Raw genomic sequence first — 26,192 nt, 5'->3', positions numbered from 1 at the left:
GCACATGCACACACACACAGAGTGGCCTTTCTAAATGTTCAGAAATGCTGCAAGAAAAGACAGATTCCTGACCACAACAGAGTCACCTGTACCTGTAAGAGCTCACAGCAGACTTTCAACAGAATGCTTAGATGTTGAGCAGAGCCAGTGGATATGGTTCTACTCCCTTCCAAGATCATTCAGCAAATGCTTGGGGTAAGTCTGAAGCAGACTAGAAGTGTAATTAGTAAACAACATTTCTTGTATATTTATGTGGGTTCAAGGGGGTGCCACACAATTTCGTATTGCGTTTTGATTATGCAAATGGATTTTCTGTTTGCTCGTTGTCTCGGCAAATCTATTACACATTTGTCATTTAATTCTATCTTGACCTCAAAATCATCATTTAGAACATCCTCTTGATGCAGCTAATATTTACAAATGAACCATGTTAAAAAAAATGACATTTATTTGAAAGCAAGATTCAATCTGAGGGTGGATACTTCTCAGGAAATGTTTAGGATTATAACCATCCAAGAGAAGCCGGATGCTCTGAACTCCAAGTGGAACTGCTTTTACTGCTTGCAAAATTGCCCCCTCTCAAAATGTCAAGACTCAGAGCTAAGTGGCCTAGACACCATATTCACCATGAAGTTCTATGTGCATGGAACACTGAAAAGCCTTGGATCCGTTCAGAAGATCTCAAGTCGACACTGATGCAGTTCAGAAACAAGCTATAAGCTCTTTTCCTTTGTCCCTCTCACATGCTTGGCAATGAAACCCAAAGCTAGTTTGAAGGTTAAAGCTGAGAATACTTTGCATGATTCTCACATCATGGTAAACTATAGTTAGAGCAACCCAGGTTTGGAGGAGGTACCTGGCATGTCTGAAGGAACCAGGAAACTTGAAAGTTCTTGGGCACATTACCAACCTTTGTCCACTGAGTGGCTGGCAACTGATGGGAGTCTGGGGAGGAAACGGAGGGGCACTGTCACCGCAACAGCATTACATCATGTCCAGCAAAAACTCAGAAATGATATCATGCCTCTCCATGAATAGCTGGAAATGCTACGGTAAAATGAGTTTTAGGTGGGTAGCTGCTGGTCTGAAGTAGAAGAACAAGAGTTGATTCCGGTAGCACCGTAAAGACCAACAAGAGTTTCCAGAGTATAAGCTGTTGAGAATTAAAGCTCCCTTCATCATTTACAACACTTGCTGCATTGTACCATTGTACCTTCACATCCTTTGCAACACACAGTCTTTGCAACACATCTACCTCATCAAGCTGCATCGTACCTTTGCATTTTGAAGCCCTTCCTTGCAATGCCCCCCTCCCACCTTCTGGCTGGGATATAAAGTCTCAGGGATTTCCATTCCTACTTGTATCTAACAATGGGAGTTTTGACTCTTGAAAGCTTAGACCCTAAAAATCTTGTTGGTCTTTAAGGTGCTACTGGACTTAAAGATTTCCAGGGTATAAGCTTTCAAGAATCAAAGCTCCCTTTGTCAGATAACAACAACATTCAATTTATATACTGCCCTTCAGGACAACTTAACACCCACTCAGAGTATTTTACAAAGAGTGTTATCATTATCCTCATGACAATCATCCTGTGAGTGGGTGGGGCTGAGAGAGCTCCGAGAAGCTGTGATTGACACAAAGTCACCCAGCTAGCTTCAAGTAGAGGAGTGGGGAACCAAACCCAGTTCTCCAGATTACAGTCCTGCCACTCTTGACCACTACATCAAACTGGCTCTCAAGTAGGAAAATAAAAGTAGGAAGAAACAATTCCTAGAGAGGCACGCCATCACTTCTGGGTTTTCCCTGAAAGTGGAGTAATGCTGTTGCGTCATCGGAAAATTTTGAACTTATTTTTCTCCCACCAACTGTTGTCCTAAATGTGAAGAAGCACCAGACTTTACGAGGCCTAGATATTCAGTGATATTGGTAGACAGCTTGTGTAGCACAGAGGCTAAGAGACAGAGCTGCAAAAATCCTGTTTGAATCCAACTTCTGTCACATACTCACTAGTCTCTCAGGCAAATCACTCTTTTCTCCTCATTTCAGCACATCCTGCCTGCCATTCTTACGTTACAGTGTTGTTGCAAGTAGAGATGGACACAAACCAAAATACAAAGCAAAGTTTGGCATGAACCAGGCCGGTTCGTGGTTTGCGAACCAGCGGTTCATCAGAGCCCATTTCTGACGAACCGTCACGAACTTTAGGCTGGTTCGTTTGGTTCATTTTTCAGTTTGTCACTGTAGACAGCTTGGCGCGGATCAATCAGTTTCCTAGGCAATGGGGGATGGGCTTTCTGCAGACCTTCTGCCGACCTGGAAGTGACTTTCTGTTGACCCGGAAGTGGTGGTTTGCTGGCCCTGAAGGGATATTTTCACGAACCAAACGAACCGATTTGCAAACCAGGGCAGGTTCATGAAAGTTCGTGGTTCGTGAAACGTGACGAACCATGAACTGCATGGTTCATTTTTTTTCTGGTTCATGCCCATCTCTAGTTGCAAGGATTACAATCAGATAACGTCCGATAAGTGCTTTGAACACCTGAAAGCACTACTGAAATGCAAACTATAGTTGTTTCCAGATTTTCACACTGTAATAAAGTTACCTCATATGCTTCCCCTAGAATCTTTCATTATATTGTTTGCCTGTTATCAAAGTGCTGTGGACATATGGTAGTTGCTTGCTTTGAACGATCTGTTGCATAAATTCAACTTTCTTTTAAAAAAAATATAGAAGTATGCCACAGAAAATTCAAGCCCAATTATACTTTTCAGCACAATGAGGAACAGGTCTTCTCTGAGCTGTAATTTACTAAGAGGGTAGGAGGGAGAGAAATCACACACATACTATTTCTGCACCAGATGTCTTGAAAAAAGAAAAAAAGAATGATCACCCCAAATTCCCTCTGAATTACTTAGCATTCCATTAGGGATGCAATAATAAGCAGTCACAAGCCACGGGGATGACTTTTAAGACTAAGTAAGGTTCAGCTTCCTATTAGAGCTAAAATGGTTGGCCACACAAAGTTCATTATCAACCGTATCTCAGCTCTGTTTGGGAAGGAAGGATTGTCATGAGCATGGGCTTTGTTCATCATGTTATTTCCTCGACATGTCATGTTTTATTCTTAAGAATTCACACTTGAATTTTTTAATGGCAACAAAGGGCAGTAAAGACCATCGTTAATGTCACCTTCTATAACAAGCGTTGCTCTGTTTTAATTCCACAGCTTTTGACTTTCTTACTTGGAAAACATCTCCGTGAAAACAACATTTTATTAATGCAGATCTCTGAAGTCATTCTGAATGACGTTGTTTTGGAGTATGAACATTCAAGCCTATGATTAAGTGTCTGCAGCCTGCATTCCTTATTTATCCTTTTCCTATAGAGCCAATATGGAGTAACGGTTATAGAGTTGGACTATGGTTCCTGGTCTGAACTCCCACTCTCATCATGGAAGCATGCTGGGTGACCTTGGCCAGATTCTTGGGCCAACCTTACAGGGTTGCAGTGATGATAAAATGAAGGAGAAGAGAACAGTATAAGCTGCCTTCAGTCCCCATTGGGGAGAAAGATAGTAATGAAGTAATTTTTTTAAAAAAATGACTAAGAGAGTTGAATAGAACTGATGATTAAGAGCTACTGTAGAAAAAAGTTATTGTATTACAGTTTGTATAAAAGATAAAATACTTGCTATGTATCCTACCACTTCACCCATCCAAGTAAGAGCACTTCTTCTGGTCTAAGAAGGCTTCCTCGGGAGGCACTGGCTGTCCCCTAAGAGAGAGACTTCTGTGATGGGCTCAGCTTCAGATGCTGAGATTTCCAGAAGTGAAAGTATGATTGACATATTTCCTCCCCCCCCCCACCCCCGCAATGTGGCTAGCCTGAAATGGCAGTTGGGGATGGAATGTTGGGGAAGCTGTCGGTTGGAGTTGGAGAGTAAACGAGAGAGTGAAAGAGAGTTGAAGCCTGGCTTTAGACCAGAGAAGGTCAGCCAGAGGATCCTCAGTGAGAGGAAATAATGTTTGTGAAACACTTTTAGTCCTAGGACTAAAGTGGGGAAGACCAGCACTAACTCCTGCTTAGACTCAAGAGATTTGGGAATTATACAGGGCCAAGGAAGTGGGTAGAGAGGAGTCTCCCCTTCAGTGCCAGGAACAGGGTTATAGCTCATAACTATAATGCCTGCCCAGTATCTAGGAAGTGTTTGTCTCAGTGGAGCACCCTTAAGTCTGGAGAGGAGGGGAAGTCGTGCTGTGTCTGTGCTTTGAAAGTAGAGCATTTGTGAAGCAGTGTCAACCTCTGAATGAAGCCAGCAACCTTGTGTTATTCCAAGTGTTTTGTGCCTCACACCAGTGAAGTTCCTGTACAAAAACCTTTGTTTCTTCAGTTCAAACACCTGCCTACCTGCCTTTTGATTTTAACCTTCTGTAAATAAACCTTCTGTTACCTTTTGAACCTCCCCAAGCCTTGTGTGCCAGTTTCTGCTAAAGGGAAGCGCAAACCCCTGATCTGTTCCCTACTAAGACCTGGCTGGGTAACCATTTTTAATAATCCTTAAGGGTGGGACAAGAAGGAAAGTTGAAGCTTAACTTCCATCAGAGAAAGGCTTTAAAATTGGCTGAACAGAATGGTAGGATTGAAGCCAAAGCTATTTTTCCCCCTCTCAACAGGTCATCGGGCCAGTAAATGAAACAAAGAAACCTCCCAAGGTCACCTCCTATATTCTCAGAGCAACTTGCTAACCAATAACTAGATGCCAGACCTGAAGACAATATAAATATGTCTGTTCCACATCACTCCCGAAACAACAAAAGATCTAGCCCATGCTGGAGAATCCCAGAATGCACCTCCTTCATATTTCAGTGTTACCCCGGATCCTGGGTGCAGGACTTCTGGGATGGAGCCACACCACAGGCACCTGCACACAGATAAGAATGTAATCTTACATTATTGGGGACCCAAAAAGAATCCTCAAAGCAGTAAGTATGGGATGCTGCAGCTTTACCTATTAAAGGAAAAACTGCCTGTTACAAGTGAAAGTCCCCAGAAAGAAAAAAAAATCTGCTTTGGTTGGCAACACATGCTTTTATTTCTGCGGGTGGAACCTTCCAGTCCTCCTCGACAATGGCTGCAGAACAAAATGACCCCCAGATGCTGCTCTGGGGACACAAGGGAATCCCATGAAGAGTAGGAGCAAGTGCTTTGGGAAGTGGTGAGGCAAAAAAGTTGCTCTCCGTGGGCAAAAACTCTTCCACTCATGGCAATGTCTGCTGGTCGGATCTAAAGTACGGTCTGGACTGAGGAGAGGAAGAAGGCGGCTTACAGTATAAATGTGATTTTAAAGTAACAAGGCCATCGTATTTTCAACTTGGAAAAAGCACCTCCGTAGATCAGAGACCTTGCAACTTTTAAACAACTATCCAGCCCCCACAAATTATAACAGCTTTATCAATTCTTTGGCTCTTTCGCAGGAAAAACAGAAGGCAGAGGCATAAAATGCAGCTTCTGGAGAAAGGAAAAAAATCTCTCAGGGAATCAGCAGTAGATGCGCTTCTTAGGAGCCAATCCTTTCCAAATCCCCCCAATACTTTTAAAAGGTTGTTGGGATTTAGCAAACGCACGTCTATCTAATAAGCCTCTTCTCTGTTAAAAGACTATGCTGTGCCAAACTCTTTAACTCTACTGGCTTCTACAACAAGGAACATACCAAAGGGTAATATGCCCACGCACTGAGACTTTTTGCAGAGCCAGGGGTTCAGCTACTCCTTTCAGTGACAAAGCTCAGGTCTATAAGAAAAAGTGAAAATACTGCTAAAGTATTTTAGCAGTATCTTACCACTCTGCACCAGCCCTGTGGCACAGGGTGGTAAGTTGCAGTACTGCAGCCCAAGCTCTGCTCATGCGACCTGAGTTTGATCCTGGCAGAAGCTGGGTTCAGGTAACCAGCTCAAGATTGACTCAGCCTTCCATCCTTCCGAGATCGGTAAAATGAGTAACCAGTGTCCTGGGGGTAAAGTGTAGATGACTGGGGAATGCAATGGCAAACCACCCCGTAACAAAAAGGTCTGCCAAGAAAACATCGTGATGCAACATCCCCCCATGGGTCACTCGATGCTTACACAGGGGGACTACCTTTACCTTTACTGCTAAAGTACTAGTATACAAAGTGGATATCTATTCACCATGCAAGCAAACTTCTGCCATTAAATGCTTACAATATTACATCACTGAATAAGAAGAGAGAAGGCCAATAAAACAAGGTGATATAAACAAAACTGGGTTATTCTAGGAAGCCAGGCATTTCTCAGGAATAGACAGGAGATCTTTGGCTGTCTTATACAACGGGCCGGTTAAAAAAATATGGCTCCAAGAGGACATGAAAGAAGGCATTTGGAAATGCATTATCAAGTATTTAGTTATACTAAACACTGTATTGAATCTGTCACTGCATCGGTATAGAGTACAAACAGAACAGTTTTTCAAAGCTTTCTTAGGAACTCTAAAAACTTCCACAAACTAAGAAAACAAAAATTATTTTTTAAAAGTAAACTATTATAACTTCCAGGACATTCTAGAATGTTAAAAAAAGAACATTTTTTAGAAAAACAATCAAGCCTTACCAAATACAATTTTTTACCAGTAAGACAGCCATTAATTCTAAGAAGGTATACCATGGCAAATGATCCTCAACATTTCGAATTATACATTTCCCCAAATCCCATGGCCTTTCTTAGATGTCCATCAACTTGTTCATTTTTACTGTTACACAATATTGGCATCCTACAAACATTAAGAGGACTCCAGTCTCTTTCCTGTAACAACTTCTGGAATTTTAAGGTATGGCATAGATGAGTAAAACTTCGGCATCCAATTTTAATTTAAGAAAGACAGCTGGGGGCATTTTAGACATTGTTTTAAATTGTTTTCCGCTTTGGGGGAGTTTGGTCAAATAGCAAGTTAGAAATTATAAAATACATCAAAAATAATACATTTTTTCCCCAAATTATTCTACTGATCAACCACAGGGGGATAATATGTAAGTTACTGATGCTTCAGAGGTGGCTTTAACAAAATCTCTCTATTTATTAAGAATCCAGATGTTGCCTCAAGTTCTTGACAAAGAAATTAAACCACTACATTCTACATGCAGTAACAGTACACCGGCTGTCTTCCCATGTGAATGAAAATAGTGCTAGGGAAAGGGAATTTTTTTAAAAGTTAAAATATTATGAGGTTTCAGAAGTTTAAAAAAATCTCACATGTAAAAAGAATTTTTTTCCTAGGAGGAAAAAACCTCAAAAAGCAAAACCCAACCCGCCCGACGAATCAGATGTGAATTTAATTAGCCACTGAGATAACATGCCACGATAAACGATTTCCAAATAATAAAAGCAGGCCAGACAGACATGGCAGGAGTTGCAACATACTCACGCCCTCCGTGCATACTCGTGCAACATACTCATGCTCTCCATGCTTGTACCCCCCCACGCATCTGACGAAGAGAGCTGTGGTTCTTGAAAGCTTATGGTACAATAAAGTTGGTTAGTCTTAAAGGTGCTACTGGACTCTTTACTATTTTGCAGCATACTCAGGTGCACCTCCCCGGGTATACTGAAAAATGTGGCTTTTTAAGTTAACTCCCCCCCCCCAAAAGCACACTTAAAACTTGATCTAATGAATGAAAATGATCCTGAAAGGACCGAAGGCTGAGAGCGGCAGAGCATCAGTGAAGGGAGGAAAGTCTCGGGGCGGGCAACAAATCAGTCTGCTTAAGACCCTAAAAGCTTATAAATACCGGGAGGGGATGGAATTCCAAATTGTTTCCTCCTTTCACAACTGGCCACAGTACTTCTCAGCTTGTTGACTATAACATGGCCAGAAACTGGTCTAAAATGGGGCAGCCACTGTCAGGAGCATGATACAGGAGGAATCTTGTTACCTGCAAAGTTGACAGGAGTGGCAACCAAAGACAGGACTTTTTCAGTAGTGGCATTTGTCCAAGCAGGGCCTTCTAAAGGGGTGCCCCCCTACAACCGGGCAAGATCAACAACTGCCCATAAATATGCATTCTCTGTTGTGGCCCCCACCTTGTGATATAGCCTGACTAAGGAGCTCAGGAAGGGTCCCATGCTTCTATCTTTCTGCCAACTACATAAAATGGAATTGTCCAGGAGGGCATTTCTATAAAGTTCATACGGTATGTGTGTATTTCCCCCCACAAAGAATGAGACTGTGGACTTAGGGTTGCCAGCTCCAGGTTGAGAAATTCCTGGAGGTTTGGAGGGTGGAGCCTGGAGTGGGCAGGGTTTGGGGAAGGGATGGACCTCAGGGTGTTATAATGCCATAGATTCCACCATCCAAAGCAGCCACTTTCTCCAGGGGGACTGATCTCTGTGGCCTGGAGATCTGTTGTAATTCCAGGAGATCTCCAGCCACCACCTGGACACTGGCAAGCCTATGTGGACTAGACCATAGTTTATACATGTGTTATCTGTTTGTTGTGTGCTTTGCTTCAAATTTCTATAATCCTAGGCTAATTACGTTGCTTATTAGATGCTGTATCCTATTTAATGCATTGATTTGCAATGTCTAACGTGCCTTGAGCCTCAGTGAGAAAGCGTTGGCGGGTGAACAATTAAAAAAGGGAATAAAGCAGCAGAGTTCAGTTTTAGCGCATCAGAAATAAGTAGACAGACTTCTGTGGATTTAGCTCTATAAAAATACTTTACTATGTAACAGGGGGAAAGGGTACATCTGGTAAGAAAATAAAGAAGAGCTAACTAACTACATCTTGATGGCTAGACTAGGAGCTTAGAGAGAGAAACAAAGAGCAATAAAACCTTAGTATATGTTGCTAGCTAATTGCCCCCAATAAACTGGCTCATCCAATAGACCATCCTAGATTCCTTCATTAAGACGAAAGACTCCCCTTTCTATGGCGGGAACTTTTACTCGAGGTCTAAGTGGTCCTATGCTAACTAGCTATCTGACTAAACAAACAGAATAACAATTAAACTCTTTCATGACTGAATGTAGGACACTTGCAAAAATCCCAACAGAAAGGACTATAAATAAAGTTTTAATTTTTTTTTTACTTCATTTATTCCTTGCCTTTATCTGTTGCTCAAATATGTACTCTTATACTACCTGTACTTCATGTTTATCTAATGTCAGTCCTTGAATTGATTATGTCTGTTTCAGCAATTCTTCAACTCTGTATTAGATCCTTACTAATGCTACGTCTTTGTAAAATCCTATGACGTTGTTTTGGAAATGTCCTTAACACTGTATAGAAATGTTCTCGATGCTGTATGGAAACGTTCCTGATACTGACTGTACTAATCTCATGCTATGTAATCCGCCTTGAGTCTCAGTGAGAAAGGCAGACAAACAAACAAACAAACAAACAAACAAACAAATAAATAAATAAATAAATAAATAAATAAATAAATAAATAAATAAATAAATAAATGTCCATGATCAGGAACTTGAGTTGAACGTAACTTAAGACCAACTGGATTGAATGGGTCTCAGCTGCTATGAACATTTCTTGAACTGTGCCCACAGGGTGAATATCTTGTGCATTATTTTTTTAAAAGCATGTAAACATTCCACTCTGTGGCCTGGTTGGCATTCCACTGGTTTGTCTTCTTTGCTATCAACAGTGACAACTGAAATGATGCAGTTAGAGTAGTAAACAGAAAAATTTACACAGCCTGTCAAAGCATGTGAAATGCCGAAGACGAACGTATAGGAAAGTACAATCTGAGGTAAAATCTTTCTTATCTAAATCAATACAAGAAGGCTTTCTTGTTTCGTGGGAAGGAAAGTGAAGCATTATTTTGCTGACAGCAATTAGCTGCGTTTTATGCTCTCCAGAATAATAACACTGATAGGGTCATTAAAATGTTTTCTTTTCCGTCAAATAGAATACTGCTCTGGGACCATCCATAAAGCACAGAACACATCAAGTGGGGGGGGGGAGGACACATAAAGCAAACTGAGTATTGGTTAAAATGGGTTACAACAAGGTGGCGGGGAAGTTTTTAAAAAGTGTGAGATGTTTTACAGATAAAGGAAACCTGAAGCACCAGATCGCCCTCAACGTTTCTTATAGCTTGGAATCTTAACCTCTTGTATAATGCGTCTGAGGCATCACAAGCTGCTGGCCTCTCATGTTCACATATGGATCTAAAAAGAGAGTGAGAAAAACAAACTTGCAGAGTATGAGAACTATTTGCTATGATAGCTAAACGGAATCTCCATGTTCAGAAACACTGCACCAGTCCTAGCCTCAAGGCGTCAGAATGAGCCAGGCACCGTTCTGTCTGAGTCTGGCCTGGTCTAGCCAAGTCCCTTCAACAAGAGGACTGCTGCATACTATACCCATTGTAGCTTCTGAACAGTTTCCAAAGGTAACCAGATGTTTCACATGCCTTCATCTTAGTGTAACTGACCTCCAAGTGGAGCCTAGAAACCGCCTGGAATTACAACTGATCTCCAGATCACAGAGGTCAGATCCCCTGTAGAAAATGGCAGATTTGGAGGGTTGTCTCTATGGTGGCATTAGATCTTACTGAGACCTCCAAGCCCAAATCTCTTGGAATTTCCCTAACCTGGAGTTTGCAACCCTACTTCATCCCTTACTTCTAAACTTTCCAAAATAATCTGACGGACCGCTGTCATAAACAGAACGCTGGGCCAGACGGACCTGTGACCTGTTCCAGCAGGGCTCATTATATCCTTAAATACTGAAACTTTAGTAGCATCCTAAAACTGCCCTTGGAGTTTTCAAGGTTGCAAAGAGGCAACCAAGTTACTCTGACTTCTTCTGCCATTCTGATTAAACAAATTTTCCCTTGTTCCCAACACCATCAAATATTTAAAAATAAAGTCGCAGCCTGGAAGGACTATAGAAACACATGTTAAAAAATTCTGTGGCAAAGGGGTGGGTCTTCAATATTTCATGCTGTTTTTTTTTTTAAAAAAATCCCCTGTTCCTGGACAGCCTTGGATGAGTTACATGCTAAGGAGATTTCAATTTCTTTCCACCCAAAGAATAGTTTAAAATATAAGTTATTTAAATTTGTTTTCCACACTAATGCATCACTACTAGACTATTAAATATTAAAAAAACTAACCCTGCTTATGAAGCAGTTGATGTTTCCTCCTCTCAAAGCAAAGTGCAAGAATATCTTGGCACAAGCCAGTTCTAGTTACTGCACTCGCTCTAAATATGTATTTATTAAAACACCTGGCAAGTTCTTGGTACCTAAAAGCGTCTTTGATTTGTTACTTAGCTAAATATGTTTGTACAGCTCTCATATCTACAACTCTTTAATCTACAAGGATGTCAGTTGAGGCAATAATTATATTAATAAATTGTAGACAGTCTTTGAGGAAAAGAAGAGAGGCGTTTGGAATTAATATGCTGTAAATCGCTTCCGCGTCCTCCTTTTGTCAGTGGAGTTAGCAGGCTTTTCTTCCCTGTTGCCTTTAAGTCATAATTTTCAACTCATTTGACACATTTCATCTCACTCAAAGCACTGAACCCTAATACGAGAGAACACCAGTTTGTCAAATGCTCGGAATCCGAGAACAGATATCAGTTAATCTTAAGCAGGTGTCGCTGATAAAGAAGCAGCCATGCTGGAGGAAGAAAAGCGAAATGGAAAAATACCTGAATAATCAGTAGTTAATTAAGAAAGCAGCAAAAAGTGTCCCAAGTTTCAAATCGGGATGCAAATCAAGCTGCTGCACTATATTTTTGAAGAACTTGGGACAAACATACTGTGTGTTTCTCTTTGGTACCATGTGCCCATTTCCTTTTACAGAGAAGCCCTTTCCAGGTGTTACAATTTTGGCTCTGCTGATCTGCATAACAGAAGAGCGTGCTACATGTGAACCCTCGATATATGTGGTCACCATTTTGTGTAAATAGGGTAACATGCAATTTTCCTGCTTTAGTACATGCCATCAGAAAACCCTACCCTCCACCTCAACACCCCCGCCCCCATCAGTTTCTGACTACATGTCCTGAAGTTGGAAAATGCATGCATTGCCCCATCCACACAACATGGCAACTACGGGTACTGATCATGGATAGCACACTCTCCGACTATGCACGGCATAAGTGTCAAAACTGTAGCACCTGGAAATAGCTTCTTTGTAAAAAGAACTGGCACTCACTTGCATACGGAACCAGATTCAATCCCTGCTATTTCCAAGGATCTAAGACAGTAGGTCTCATAAAGACCTGCACCTGAGACTATGGTTAGCCGTTGCCAGTCAGAGCGGAATTAATGGTCTGGCTCAGAATAAGGCATGCTCTACGGATAACTTATGGAAGCAACAAAACCACCAAATAAGGAGAGCCACCTATGCACTCAGGCTGAATATGAGAAAATTGGGGTGGGGGTGGGAATAGCCATTACTTTCTGTAAAACTGCAACAAAGGGGGGGAAACAGAAAAAAAGGAAATAAAAAAATAAACTGCACGAACCTATCTGCAAACGGTAATCTATACTCCAATTGAGCAGTTCTCAAGCACAGTTGTGTTCATGTATTATTTTCACATTGGCAAGGTCTACTCCACAGACTTCCTAGAAAGGGCAACCTGTACAAACACAGACCTCTATGCGTTCCCCTGAATCATGCGGAACTTCTTACAGCCAAGGGCCACATCATCTACATTAAAAGAAAACTGAATGCCATCAAAATGACTTACACGAATATGGAGTAAAGTTATTGTCAATCTGACCACAATAATATATTTCCTTCAAAAGGCTGTTCCTAGCTTTTGGGGGTGGGGGGAGTACTGAGGGGCACCAAACGTGTAATTAGATTTTTTTTTAAAATTAAAACAAAAATAACCTTTCACCTTTCACATGAAAGAATGACGCGTCAGCACCAGAACACATGTTCCATTCTGCAAGCACATCAACACGCTGTGATGGATACTTTGACAAGTGCAGACCATGGTCACAAAAAAATAAAATAAAAAACCCTGCCCACCAGTAAGAGACAATGCTAGATATACTCTGTATATATTTTTCTTGAACTGCAAATACGTAAGACCCAGTTATGTACAAAAGTATATTTTATACTTCAGAATATGACTTTAAATAAATTTTGCACTGTACTCGTTCTCTAAGCTTCCAGGAAACCACAATAAAAAAAATATCTTCCTCTTTGCCTTCAATCAATACAATCCCTTAAGAGACCAAGCTTCAGGACATTCACATAAAATATTAGCTTTATATATTTGCAGTAGATAAACTGAAGTAGCAAGGCAATCAATCAATTTTCAATTACTTTTGGCATCCCAATATGATAGGACACACACACACACATACACTCACACACACAGAGAGACTAATAACCAACAATAGTCAAGCTAATGAGCTCTCATGCCCAACAGAGGGCCAAATGTCCCAAAATATGCAGATGAATATTACGACTGTATCAATGGCTTTCCCCCATTCTGCAGCTGGATATAACACCACATGCCAAGCAGCGTCTGCACCAGTCACTTGGCTAGAAAAGTCACTACGAGGGTCTTGTATTGGATGGGCATTTCAACTTGCGCCTGTTGCATTTCAGACACAACTGAAGGCTACACCATTGAAACTCAGACAGTGCACCAGGTCCAAGTACGGTCAAGGGACTTCAAGGATCCGCATCGATAAGCCCTGTCTGTGGTGCAATCTTCAGGCCACTGACACGGGAGAGAGAAGGAAGAAATTTACCCCAACCCTCAACAATTTAAACAACCCCTCCCTTCTAGGGTTGCCACCCTCCAGGTGGTGAATAGAGATCTCCTAAAATTACAACTGATCTCCAGGCAACAGAGATTAGTTCCCCTGCATAAAATGACTACTTTGGAACGTGGATTCTTTGGCATTATACCCTATTGCGGTCCCTCTCCTCCCTAGACCCTCCCCCCTCCCAAGGCTCCACCTCCAAAAACTCCAGGAATTTCCCAACCCAGAGCTGGCAGCCCTACATCCATCTCACCAGCCAAGCCATCCAATGAAGAAAACTCTCCTCAAATTTGGCATCAAAGATTTCCCCCCAAACAGCATCTCTGCTTCTTTTCACCCCAATTCTCTTAAACCATCCAAACATACTTTAGAGGAGAGGGTAGGCACGCCACAGCCTTTTGCTTAGCACCCAGGGCTAGAGCTCTGCCCGAGCGAACATGTCACTGGCCGCATGGCTGTGGCCAACAGTGCAGGAGAGGGCAACGGGCTTGGCTTCTGCCCATCATCACCTCCCAGACATCCTGAAGAGGCTGGCAGCACTGCTGGGGCTTGGCAGGCACCAAGCGTTTCTGGCCAAGTATAATCCTTGTCTCCTCCTCCTCCATTTTGTTTGCAGGCACACCAACATCTTCAAAGGAATGCACTGCATTGGGGGGGGCACCTGGGACCAAAAGGGGGTGCCTATCCTTCATTTGGAGTGCTCTGCATTCCCCGCAACTGTCGCTTTGTTGTTTTTATTTCCCTGCCATGTATCATATTTTTCCTCCTCTAAATCTATGCCAATTCACCTTCCATTTCAAGGTGTCAGTTTTAACCTTTAAAGCCCTAAACGGATTGGGACCAGCATACCTGAGGGACCGTCTCTCCCCATATGTGCCCCAGAGAGCACTTCGTTCAGCGGGTAAGAACTTGCTGGTGATCCCTAGCCCTATGGAGGCTCGTTTGGCCTCGACCAGGGCCAGGGCCTTTTCAGTCCTGTCCCCAACCTGGTGGAACTCTCTGTCTGAGGACACTCGGGCCTGCCAGGATCTTGTATCATTTTGGCAGACCTGCAAGACGGAGATGGTCCACCAGGCTTACGGTTGAGGCCAGCGTCAGGACCATCATTGAGCCTCTCACTGGTCTCCGGTATTCGAATACAGCTCGTGTGTCTGTCTACCTCCTCTTTGTATGCTGGGGGCAGGAATGTGTAGCCAACTATATCAGGTTTCTGTATATATATAATTTTAATTGCTGAATTTTATTGTAGAATCTGCTATGTAATTATATTTTATGACTGTTGTACCCCATCCTGAGCCCATTTGTGGGGAGGGTGGGTTAAACACCGAATAAACTAAACTAAACTAAATTCTGATGGCACAACAAGCTGCCAATTGAGCTGTGATTGTGTACAAACACAGCTCGCTGACATGCTTGTGCGTGTCCCTCACTCTTCCCACCTCCCTCTAATGTGGAGTACAACTCCAATTCTCTGAGGTGCCTGGCGTTTGAGCATCACAGCAAACAAGATTAAACGAGGGTGTTTTGCATCAAGGGAGGAGCAAGGGGCTGTGTCCATTCGTGATCAGAGTTTAACTGCAGTCTGTCATCGTCTCTGAATGGAACTACAGAGTTTTCATCTCTTAATCTGGTAAATTATGGAGAATTCAGCCATTAACCATGATAAAAAATTCAAACATCAGGGAGATGATTGCGACCCCACTAAAATAATGGGAACACTGTCACACAATGTTGCTTAGTTAATATCTGCATGCAATTGTTTAGTTATACATGCTTTGAAAATATTTTTGTTTTATTCCTTCAACGTGGTCATTGCTGTTTAATGAACATGACAGCTAGTCAGAATCAGAGAGTCTCTACTGTTTTTGGCCACGGGCCGCTTGCTACTGACAGGTTCATTACCTCATACAGAAATTTCAGTTTTGACAGAGAGTGAGAAACAGGCTGCCACCACTATGCATTACAGTTCTTGTAATCTTTTAAAAGTTTGCTTGCTGATGTACTTAGCTGCCTCCAAAAGCATTCTTCTCCCCAAAACATTTTTTTAAAGAGAGGCAAACATAACTGAAATTTGTTGATAGTTCTGCTTCTACAAAAATATGGGCAAACTCGCTCCCCTACGTATTCTACCTATTCCCGAAATAGGAAAAATACATAACGATTATTAACAGGTGGCAACCCTACCATACAAATTATGCTCATGAATCTGGCCCAAACATCTGCTATCAGTTATAATGTTGGGTAAGATGAAAATGCAACGGGTCTAATTCTGTGCAACACTAGGTGTCAAGTTGTTAAGCTTCCTGAGTCCAGACCATACACCAATGTGAATTCTCAACTGTGAGGTACACACAAGAATGACAAAATCATGGAGGTGAGGGCTGTAGGTATACTTACAACATCAAACTGTTGGGTGATGTTCCCCTGGACATCAAGTAAATAAACCTTGCCATAATGTGTTCCAAGTGCCAAAAACTGAGGAGAAAAAAGAAGGGGATAAATCCATCACATAATTAAAAAACAAACACCACCACCACACAACTGATGTACACAGCATATGGAAGAACAAGGTCTACTGAGAAAGAACTGTCATGGGCTCTGTGAAGACAAGTTCTGCCTTAACAATATGTTGGAGTTATCTAAAAGAGTTAAACATGTGGACATAGTTTATATAGTTCACGTACCCCTATATTTCCACAAAGCTTTGGTTAAAGTCTCACACCAAAGGGCATCAAAGAATAAACTTAGTAAGTCATGGGATAAGACTGCAGTTACTCTCATGTATCTTGTTAGCAGAGAATAGGATTAAAGAAAGTAATTAAGTTCCACAGGGACTGGTTTGGGGAGTAGTGCTATTTAATTTATTCATATATGAATGGGAAATGGGAGTTGAGCAACACAGTGGCAAAGTTTGCAGGTGACACCAAATTATTCAAGATGGTGAGAAACAAAGAAGATTGTGTAGAGGGCCTAAAGAATCCAGACTGGGTGAGTGGTCAACGCTCAACACCATGCCAATTAAGGTTCAACATGAGTGTAAAATGATGCATACTGGGGTGAAAAATCTCAGCTTTAAATATACTCTGATGAGGTGTGAACTAGCAGTGACCAGGGCTGGGAAAAGAGGTAGTGGAACTCAGAGGGTTGCCCTCGGAGAAAATGGTCACATGGCTGGTGGCCCTGCCCCCTGATCTCCAGACAGAGGTGAGTTTAGATTGCCCTCCGCACCACACCTGGCGCAGAGGGCAATCTAAACTCCCCTCTGTCTGGAGCTCAGGGGGCGGGGCCACCAACCATCTGACTATTTTCAAGAGGTTCCGGAACTCCGTTCCACCACGTTCCTGCTAAAAAAAAGCCCTGGCAGTGACTGACCAGAAAGAGATCTTGGGATCACAGTGGGCAGCTTAATGAAAATGTCAATTCAGTGTGCAACAGCAGTGAAAAAAATGCAAATTCTATTATAGGCAGGGCTCATTTCGAGGGGGAACACACAGGAACGCAGTTCTGGCAGTTCCCCAAAGAGGTCACATGTCAGGTGGCCCCACCCACCTGACTCTCGGCCATCTTGGGCCTGTTTTGGCCTGGATTGGGGCTGAAACAGCCCAGATAGGGCCTCTGATGGGTGGCGGATCACTCTCCCGCTCAGCAGCGGCCCGATCCTGACCATTTTGGGCCCCTTTTCGGCTATTTTCAGCCCCTTTTTGCCATTTTGGGCCCTGAATGGTCAGGATTGGGTCCAAAACAGCCGGAATAGGTGATGTCAGGGGGTGTGGCATATACAAATCAGTTATACTAATGACAGACTTCTGGTGATGGCAAGAGGCGTGGCATATGCTAATGAGTTATGCTAATGACTTATGCTAATGAGTTTCCCCAGCTCTTTTTCTACAAAATGACCCCTGATTATAGGGATATAGCTTCTTGGCCTTTCGGCTAAGATCAAGTGTGTGTATTATAGGGAGTAGTAGGGCATTTAAAAGAAACCACCTAGTATTGTAATGCCTTTGTATAGATCTACGCTGAGGCCACAATTTAGCATACTGTGTACGGTTCTGGCTTCTGCATCTCAAGAGCAAAACTGTGGCATGGCAAAAGGGCAAACAGAATGACCAGGTGATTGAGATACCTTCCCTAATAGGAAAGGCTAAGGTGTTTGGAGCTTTTTGGTTTAAAAGGAAAGATGACTAAGGGAGGGGAGCAAGATAGAGATGTATAAATTTATGCATGGGGTGAAGAAATTGGATAGACGAGGCTCAGTGAGAAAGGCGGAGTATAAATGACATAAACGAACAAAAATGCATTCTCCCATTTGACAATTTGGTGCATAACTAGAAATGGAAATCAGGCTTAGAAAAGGCGAGTATCCTTTTTAACAGAGCAGCTCCAGATTAATAGAGAGACGCTGGCAATGCAAATCATAGAGATTATTCTTATTCTGCAGTTACCTCTTTTTACTATAGAAGCAGGTAGGGTTACTAGTTCCGGGCTGAGAAATTCCTAGAGATACTGTTGGAGGAGCTTGGGCAGGCAAGGTTTGTGGAGGGACCTCAGACAGGTATAATGCCATGGACTCCACCCTCCAAAGCAGCCATTTTCTCTGAGGTTTGCAGATCAGTTGTAATTCTAGGAATCTCCACCCACCACCTGGAGGTAGGCAGTCCTAGAGAATCAGTGTGCCCTGAAGTCTCCAGAATGTGTGGAATGCACTAAGAACTTATATTGTACCCAAAATAACACAAAGCACTCTTAGAAGTTATTCCATCATGTAAATAAAAAGCTAGGTTTAGGGGGAAAATAATATTGGTGGATGTGAGATTATCTGTATATGGCTGCCATTCCTCACAGAATTCTGAGGACTAAAGAAAATTAAACAAAAAATTTAATGTTGCTTGGTATAAAAGAGGAAGCCCCCCCCATGCATTACTCAAGTGGTCAAACTCTTATATTCTCTGTATTTCATTGCATGTGAGCATGCTTCATTGCAACCTATAATGAAATGCTCAAATTTACAGGCACTACTAAGCGTGTCAGTCAAGCAGCACAATCTTTAAAAAATAACCTTACAGAAAGTCAAGGTTTAAAAGGATTTATCAAAATGGAATTGCTTAAAATGAAATTTCAGTTCAGGCACTTAAAATATGAAGCCACATTAAAGAGAAGTTAGAGAGCGAGAGCGAGAGAGAGAGAGAGAGAGAGAGAGAGAAAGGAAAGAAGAGGTTCATTAGAAATTCAGCCCCTGCAATGCCTTTCACTCCTGCAAGGTTGCCTTTTTACAGGAAGAAAAAAGTCCCCTGGGTAAAAAAATCAATACTAGTTAATAAAACATCAGGTGTGCAGACATAACTAGGTATGACCATTCCACTGCACAGACCTGCTTGAATGCACCAGGTGCCGTGACGATTAGTCATCCAATGCAGACAGCGAGTCCAGCGAAAATATGATGTTTTAGCAGTGGAAAGAGGGAAAATAATTCTGGGGGGAAATTAGTCTGAATGTATGCCAGTCTTCAGCACTCCAAACAAAGCCAAATTGCGCTAATCGTAACATACACCTATCATATAGGCTGTAGTTTTATTTATGATGTCTCTTTCAGAGTGTTTGATTTTTTTAAAAAAAGATACACACTCCACCTTCAATTTTTAGCCTCCGCATTGTAAGAGACCAATTCCTAAAAGACACCTACACTCCAGCTTCTAACATTATTGATCCTACTCATAAATAGTGCAGTTTGTTAGAAAACAAAAATTGCTTGGTTACTTAAAACAACTCGAGTTCTCTGTGACATTATAATTACCTGGACAGTTTCAAATATTGAGCCTATTTATAGCAGGGCCCAAGAAACTTATCTCTTTTTTTTAAAGGGCAAACATCATAGCTCTGGATTAGAATGATCAGCTGTCAAATCAGCTCTTAAGATCTTTCTCCATTCATTCAGTGAGAACTCACCGGACCATTTTTCTTCACTGTGAGGTGATTTCTGCCAGCAATCCACTCAGAACTAGATTGCAGGCAGTCTGACATACACTGGGATTGTAAACCAGCAGAAGCGTGACAAACTTTTCAAAGGCCAGTTGTGTTGCAGAACACTTGCCCAAAGAGAATCTGGCACTTCCCATTAAAAAGGCCATGTTATGAGTAGGAATATGTTGTATTTATGCATTGAGAAATCATGTGCAAGCACTAAGCGTTATTTTTCCAAGAGAACAAAGTGGAAGAACACTTGTCCATGTTGGCTTTTGGGTCACACCAAGTGCTTTACAGGGTAAAAGTGTTCAGTTCTTACTAAATAAAGAAATAATTTATTCTGCACTTAACCGTAGTTTAATAAGACTCTGAGCCCTTTTGTATAGTGATTAGAGATGGGCACAAACCGAAATACAAACCAAAATTCATCATGAACCGGGCCGTTTTTTGGTTCGTGAACTGGCAGTTCGTTGGGGTGCATTTTTTATGATGACCTGCTATGATTTTTTAGTGCAGTTCGTTTTTTGGTTCATCACTGCAGACAGCCTGGTGCCGATCAATCAGTTTCCTAGGCAATGGGGGGAGGGCCTTTCTGCAGACCTTCTGCTGCCCCAGAAGTGACGTATCTACGACCCAAATGAACTAAATTGCGAACCGGGCAATTTCATGCTGGTTCGTAGTTCTTGAAACACGACAAACCACAAACCGCAATGAACTGCCATTTTTCCGGTTCATGCCCGCCTCTAATACTGATCCAAAATTATCCTAAAATCTAACATGGGGCAGATTAACATCCATTTACTTCTGAAGATGATGTGGAAATGCAGTTGATCAGGACTATACTTACCAGTCAGAAACCAAATTATGCCTTTGTGTTTAAAATCTAATAACTTCCCATAACTCATTGGAATGAGGACCTTATAATCTTATCAACATTTGAACGTATTGCATATAGACGACAACCGCCTATGGATATATTTTTAGATATCTGGAGACCTTTTATAGAAGCTTATGTATAGATTCACCACCATCGTTTCACTCTTGGTTTTTTGTTGCCTTTTATTTCTCTCTCTCTCTCTCTCTCGCTCTCTCTTGCTTTGAGCAAATAAAAAAACCCCAAAAACAACAAAATAAAATCTCATTAACTTTCACCTGTATGGAATGAAGGAGGGGGGACCCTCTCCTGTTGAAAATGTGAATTGCAGCACAAAAACAGAGACTCACAAAAACTAGGACTCAACCCTGGTTTTATTTAAAGAATCTCACTAAATCAGAAATCAGATTCAGAACAGATGTTTTATTTGGGGGCTTGAAATTATTGCTTGTGTGAAGAGTCTGTGTGCATATTATGGACAGAGGAGATTACAGCAGTTGCTTCAGGGGTGGGGGACTTCCACTGCTTGTCTGCAATCTGCTCGGGTAAGTAGCTGTTGCAGTCTTCAGTGAGCAGTGCCTCTGACCTTACTGGGTCTGAGTAGCACTATTTGTTCAGATGAGACTCGGAATAAAATGCACGTCCACGTTCCAAGTAAAAATGGCTGGGAGAGAATGAATCCCCAAGATATTATCAATGGAACTTTTAAGTAGCTGCATTGGTCTAAAGAAAAATTCAAGATCCCAAATCCCAAAAACCCTTTTATGGCAGACCACAATGGCACAAAAACGAGACGGCAAGCTTTCGACTTCTCCAGAATTCATCATCAGACTTGATGTTACAATACACAAACAACAAAAGGTGGTGATGGAGTGGAACAGATCATTTCATGTCATGATCTTGAGAACATTAGTTTGCTCCTGTTGGGAGTCATGCAGTTAGAAGTCCTGGAATGCAACATGGAATTTGTCTTAGGTACCCTTGGCCTTGTGGGAAGAAGTAGGTAAGAACAATGACAGCCACCACTGTGACTACAAAAAATCAGTGGTTAACTAAATGAGATTTAACTGACCCTAATCCTGACCTCGGGGACAATACAGATACCATCTATATATCATACATCCTGTATTACAAATAACAATTCTTAACTTTATGTTCCTTAAATTAAATTGGAATAACTGTTAAAATAGTTTCCCCCTTACCCCAAGGGAGTTAGCCAGGAATATGCCCGGCCCCAAATATGGATTAATAAAGAACAGTTTCCCAACACAAGCTACTTATGTACAAAGACTAAAAGCAAATAATTCATCCCGGCGTGAGGCCACCACAAATCCAAAATTGAGGTCATGTTTATTCATCAAGCCCTTGACAAAAACGTCAAAGAAAAAAAATGAATGGATAATACAGTTCTAGGAAATTGGCAAATAAAATCTGAATCAAAATGCCATACATATCATCTACTTCTTCAGCAAGTGGAGGTGAATATACAGGTACGTGCAAAAACAGGGGCAATTTTGGGCTGCATGCAATGTACCCACAGCAGCTACAATCTTGTTCATGCATTTCTGAAGAAAGAATTCTTTTTCCTTATACCTCCCTTTTACTTACCACAAAGGACTGGACAGCATATCTACAGACTTTATTCAAAGGTGTTGTTATTACAAATGCTGAGGGTTAATCCCATAGGTCCAGACCGCTAATGGAGGTGCTTTACTCCAGTGGAAGGAGCCCTCCCTTGACTTCAAACATGCTTTGTATCAGGGATAGATACTCCAGCCAGAGAAAAGTGCCTGTGCTCTCAGAACATATTTACAGACTCCAATTTCAAAAATTCCAAATGTTTTGGTCAAAACAGAACAAATGCACAAATATGTATTTTTTAAGGTAAAGAACAATATTCTGGGCACCTGGATGCGTCTTTCAAAAAAATAATAATCACAACTTACCTTCTCATGAACTGTCATGCAACTGGCCACATCCTGCTGGAGAATTTCTGTTACCCCATTAGAAAGCCTTTCATACTTCAGTTTGGGCTCTGCTTCACTGTCATCTTCCTGTATAATAACAGAATTTTAAGGGAAAAGAGAAACAGTCACTCTTCTTAGTTGACTTAAAACGGTACCCTCTTTTACTTCCCCTACGACTACACAGCAGATGGTCCCTTACGAACTCTTCATAATGGCCACGATCAAATGGAAACCAAAACACCCATATTCCACCATTCCGGTTACCAGCACCACAATGCTGGGTGCAAACACATTAAAAAGCAGTACTGCAAGAAGTAAATATATTTCCTATACAGCTACTGCTTAAACTAAACTCCATTCTCCAATTATTAAACAATATATATAATATATGGATATTGTACAACTGATGGTAGAAACGAAAGCAGGCACGTTCACCCATTTTAACAATAAGCTGAAAGACCTGAGGATCTTTAAAAGCAAAGGACAAGATACAAAAAGCTATAAATAACAATAAAGGTAGCCACTATGAAGATGTTAATTAGAACTGGGTACCCATGTGTGCTGTAGTACCTGAGGACACCTTTCCTGGGGCCAACCAAGTGGTTTTAGAAAGTGGGTGGGAGTCAGATCAGGCTTTTGCCTAGCAAGGCTTCCGACTGACCACTGGAGATCTGATTGTGCAGATTTTTAAGAAGTTGCTTCAGCAGCAGCTACCACAACAACACAACAATCTTCACTGTATGACTGAAGTTAATACGTGAGTGTGCACAAAAATGTTTTTAAATAATATATTCATTTAAAAAGGCATCCGGTTAAACAGAGCTTCTGCCTGAAATGTTAAAGAGTTACTATTATAGTTATACATGACCATATTTTCTGAGATTTTGTGGCTGACTACCTCTTGTGATGGCCATTTTTAGTGGCTGGCTCCAACTCCTGAGGCAGCCATTTTGTGGTCGACCCACCATCCACTATCAGAATTCAAACTGTGTCCACAGGCTCAAAAAGGTCAGATTATATGCTACAGGTTAACATTCAAACCAAGAATTATGTGGTGAAAACTGCCTGAAGTAAAAGAGCTCAAAATAAGTAGTTTCCGGCCAACCAAATAAACTATGCTTGACCTAAGATTCTTTTCTCTATATTTCCTAATCTTGACTGAAGTCCAGAGTCAGAGCTATGTAGGGAGAATGCATTGCTGGGCTCAAAGCAAGATGCTGAAAGGTGGTGAGGGACAACACAAATTACTCACAAAAAGTCATCTATTGTATAGCGCCCTCCGCCCCTCGCCCCCTGGTTGGTGGAGGGAAATGGCATGGGAACAGGCCTCCTGGGCGCGCTCCCACTGTGGCAAAATGACATCACTCCCAGGAGTGACATCATCACACAGGTCCTGGGAATGCTCCTGCACTTCACACAGATGAACCTTTCAAAAATCTTAGATGTGCACCTTAAAACATACCCAGAATGCTACCATATGCACTTACTGCTGCTCTGATTTTACCAGGCAGGAAAGGCTAGGAAAGATCTTCCAAGTGTCGAGGCTATCATAAAACTTCTTACCTCTTCATAGCAACTAACCACCAGACATATTCTCAGAAAAAGAGTAATTTAGAAATGTAAGTGCACCTTATGCTATACTACAAACCAATGAGACTGTAAACAAATTACTAAAATATTCCAATTTACAATATCCTCAACAAAACCAAGAAATGCAAGTTGCCGTACAAATGCCTGAATGTCAACTTTTTCCCTCCTTTATGTACTACAACCAGAGATTTCTGCACTAAAAAGTTCACGGCAGAATTAAAAAAGGGATTAATATAGGGATGTCAACAACCTACGACACACTTGTCTAAAACGATGTGTCAACATGTCCAGCAAGAAGCAATTTTATTCAGTAAATCCAACGTTCAACAAAGTTGTTACCAGTCAGAAAGACTCAATGTCAAATTAGAGTCCAGGGCATAAATCAGCCAAATTACCTATGCTCCTTCATTCCTGACAGGTAAAAAACAGTTTTAAAGCAAAACTGTTAACGCAGCCAGCCAGCCAGCTTGTATGTTATGTGGCAATTAACACATAATTATGTTTTCAGACATCTTTATTACAAATAAGACACTCGCAAATGCACGACCAATCTGTGCACTCTAGGGAATAAATGCGTAAAGTCGAAATGGAATTCTAGGCATCAAGTCATTATAATAAAATCCAACATGTTGCTGAAGCCGTACATCAAATGTGCAACCAAAGTGAAAACTTAATTCTAGTCCCTCAAGTATTTTGCATAAAAGCATTCATCCACGGACCATTAGATAAAGTTACTGTAAATAAGTTTTGCCTGTCTTATTTATGAGTGGAAACTAAGTAATTTCTCTTGCACATGCATATACAAAAACATATACTTTCAAAATCTCAGCTCACTGAAGCATTCTGCTGGGCTTCAAGAAAAACATGAATAAAGTGGGGGGAAACTTCAAATATTAGGCACACTGATGTAACCATTTCATGCTTTTCTGACAGGTATCTCTTATGTTAAGTAAAAGTCAAGCTAAAGGTGAATTTGAGAGACTCTCTTTGCTGTAAACAAACAAAATGAAAAACTGTTTTGTAAAATACACGATTACTCCATTGCTGAAGAGACTATCTATCACCCCTTAAATAGAGAAGAAAGCATTAACAGCATTTGATGAATCTGAGTTTAGCTTTTTAAAGATATATATTTATTTTCCCCCCTCTTAGGAAAAGCTTTTATGCAGCCTGAACTTCTAAAGGTAAACACAAGACAGCGTAAATAAAAAGCAAATCAATAATTTTTGTTAAATTTTAATAATCCTGCAAACCTACAAATAAAACCATCAGCAGCCTGAGTAGAGATGACAGTTAGCTACGTTTCTATGACAACCCGGTTGAATTGTACAAGCCTTGACTTGCAGCAAAGCTTAAGATATGAACAGAGTGGCATTTACCTCACACCGGAAAAACTCACAGCTTTCTTCTTAAAAAAAAAAAAATCAATGTCTAAACTAGCAAAGATTTTTTTCGAAGTATATGGCACTTTTAATTAAAGAAAAGTCCTTTAAACAGTCCTAACAAATTCTCAATTTTTAAAAAAAATGTATATTACTGACACGTACTCTTGACACTCTCACACATTTCCCCTCACATTTGTGTTGCGCAGAAAACACACACGGTCGTAAGATTTTTGAAATGGTTGTCATTTATTCTTCCACTACTGATACCGTATAAAAAAGCCAAAAGCCTTTTATTGTTTTATTTTACAATCACATGGCCCAAAGAGGGTTTTTTTTATTTCCAAGCTCTTGTGTGTGCATAGTGGTTTTTTCCCTTTAAAAAGCAGACTCCACGTGTGCTGTATCAAAAAATTTCCTTGTAAATCCTACTGTCGAACTTGCAAGGTTCTTTGAACACTATGGACACACTCCAAAGCATGACCCCTCCAAGTGCTGGCTGAACGTGCAGAAAGGGAGAACAGGTACGTGTCTGCTGGTCCAGCTCCCCCACTGGCTTGTGAGCATAGTGCCTATCCGTGGAGACAGTGACCATGCATAATTATGCTCTCTTCCCATAACTGGGGACACTGTTTTTCAAATGTTGC

The 26,192-nt window shown here is 41.3% G+C and overlaps 1 protein-coding gene across 3 annotated transcripts in view; it reads right to left on the bottom strand.

Moving 5' to 3' along the window:
• Positions 1-26,192, bottom strand: part of VPS41 (VPS41 subunit of HOPS complex) — a 126,909-nt gene that overhangs the window by 79,197 nt on the left and 21,520 nt on the right. For all 3 annotated transcript variants that reach the window (XM_054991659.1, XM_054991658.1, XM_054991657.1), the window contains 2 exons: positions 22,553-22,660; positions 16,166-16,243 (listed from right to left, as the gene is read on the bottom strand). In XM_054991659.1, the coding sequence (XP_054847634.1) occupies positions 16,166-16,243; positions 22,553-22,570 (96 nt within the window). In that variant the 5' untranslated portion in view covers positions 22,571-22,660. The remainder of the gene's footprint in view (positions 1-16,165; positions 16,244-22,552; positions 22,661-26,192) is intronic.

Source organism: Eublepharis macularius, chromosome 11, assembly GCF_028583425.1.
Source record: "Eublepharis macularius isolate TG4126 chromosome 11, MPM_Emac_v1.0, whole genome shotgun sequence".
Classification (NCBI taxonomy): domain Eukaryota; kingdom Metazoa; phylum Chordata; class Lepidosauria; order Squamata; family Eublepharidae; genus Eublepharis; species Eublepharis macularius.
This window is presented reverse-complemented; position numbering and strand designations above follow the sequence as displayed.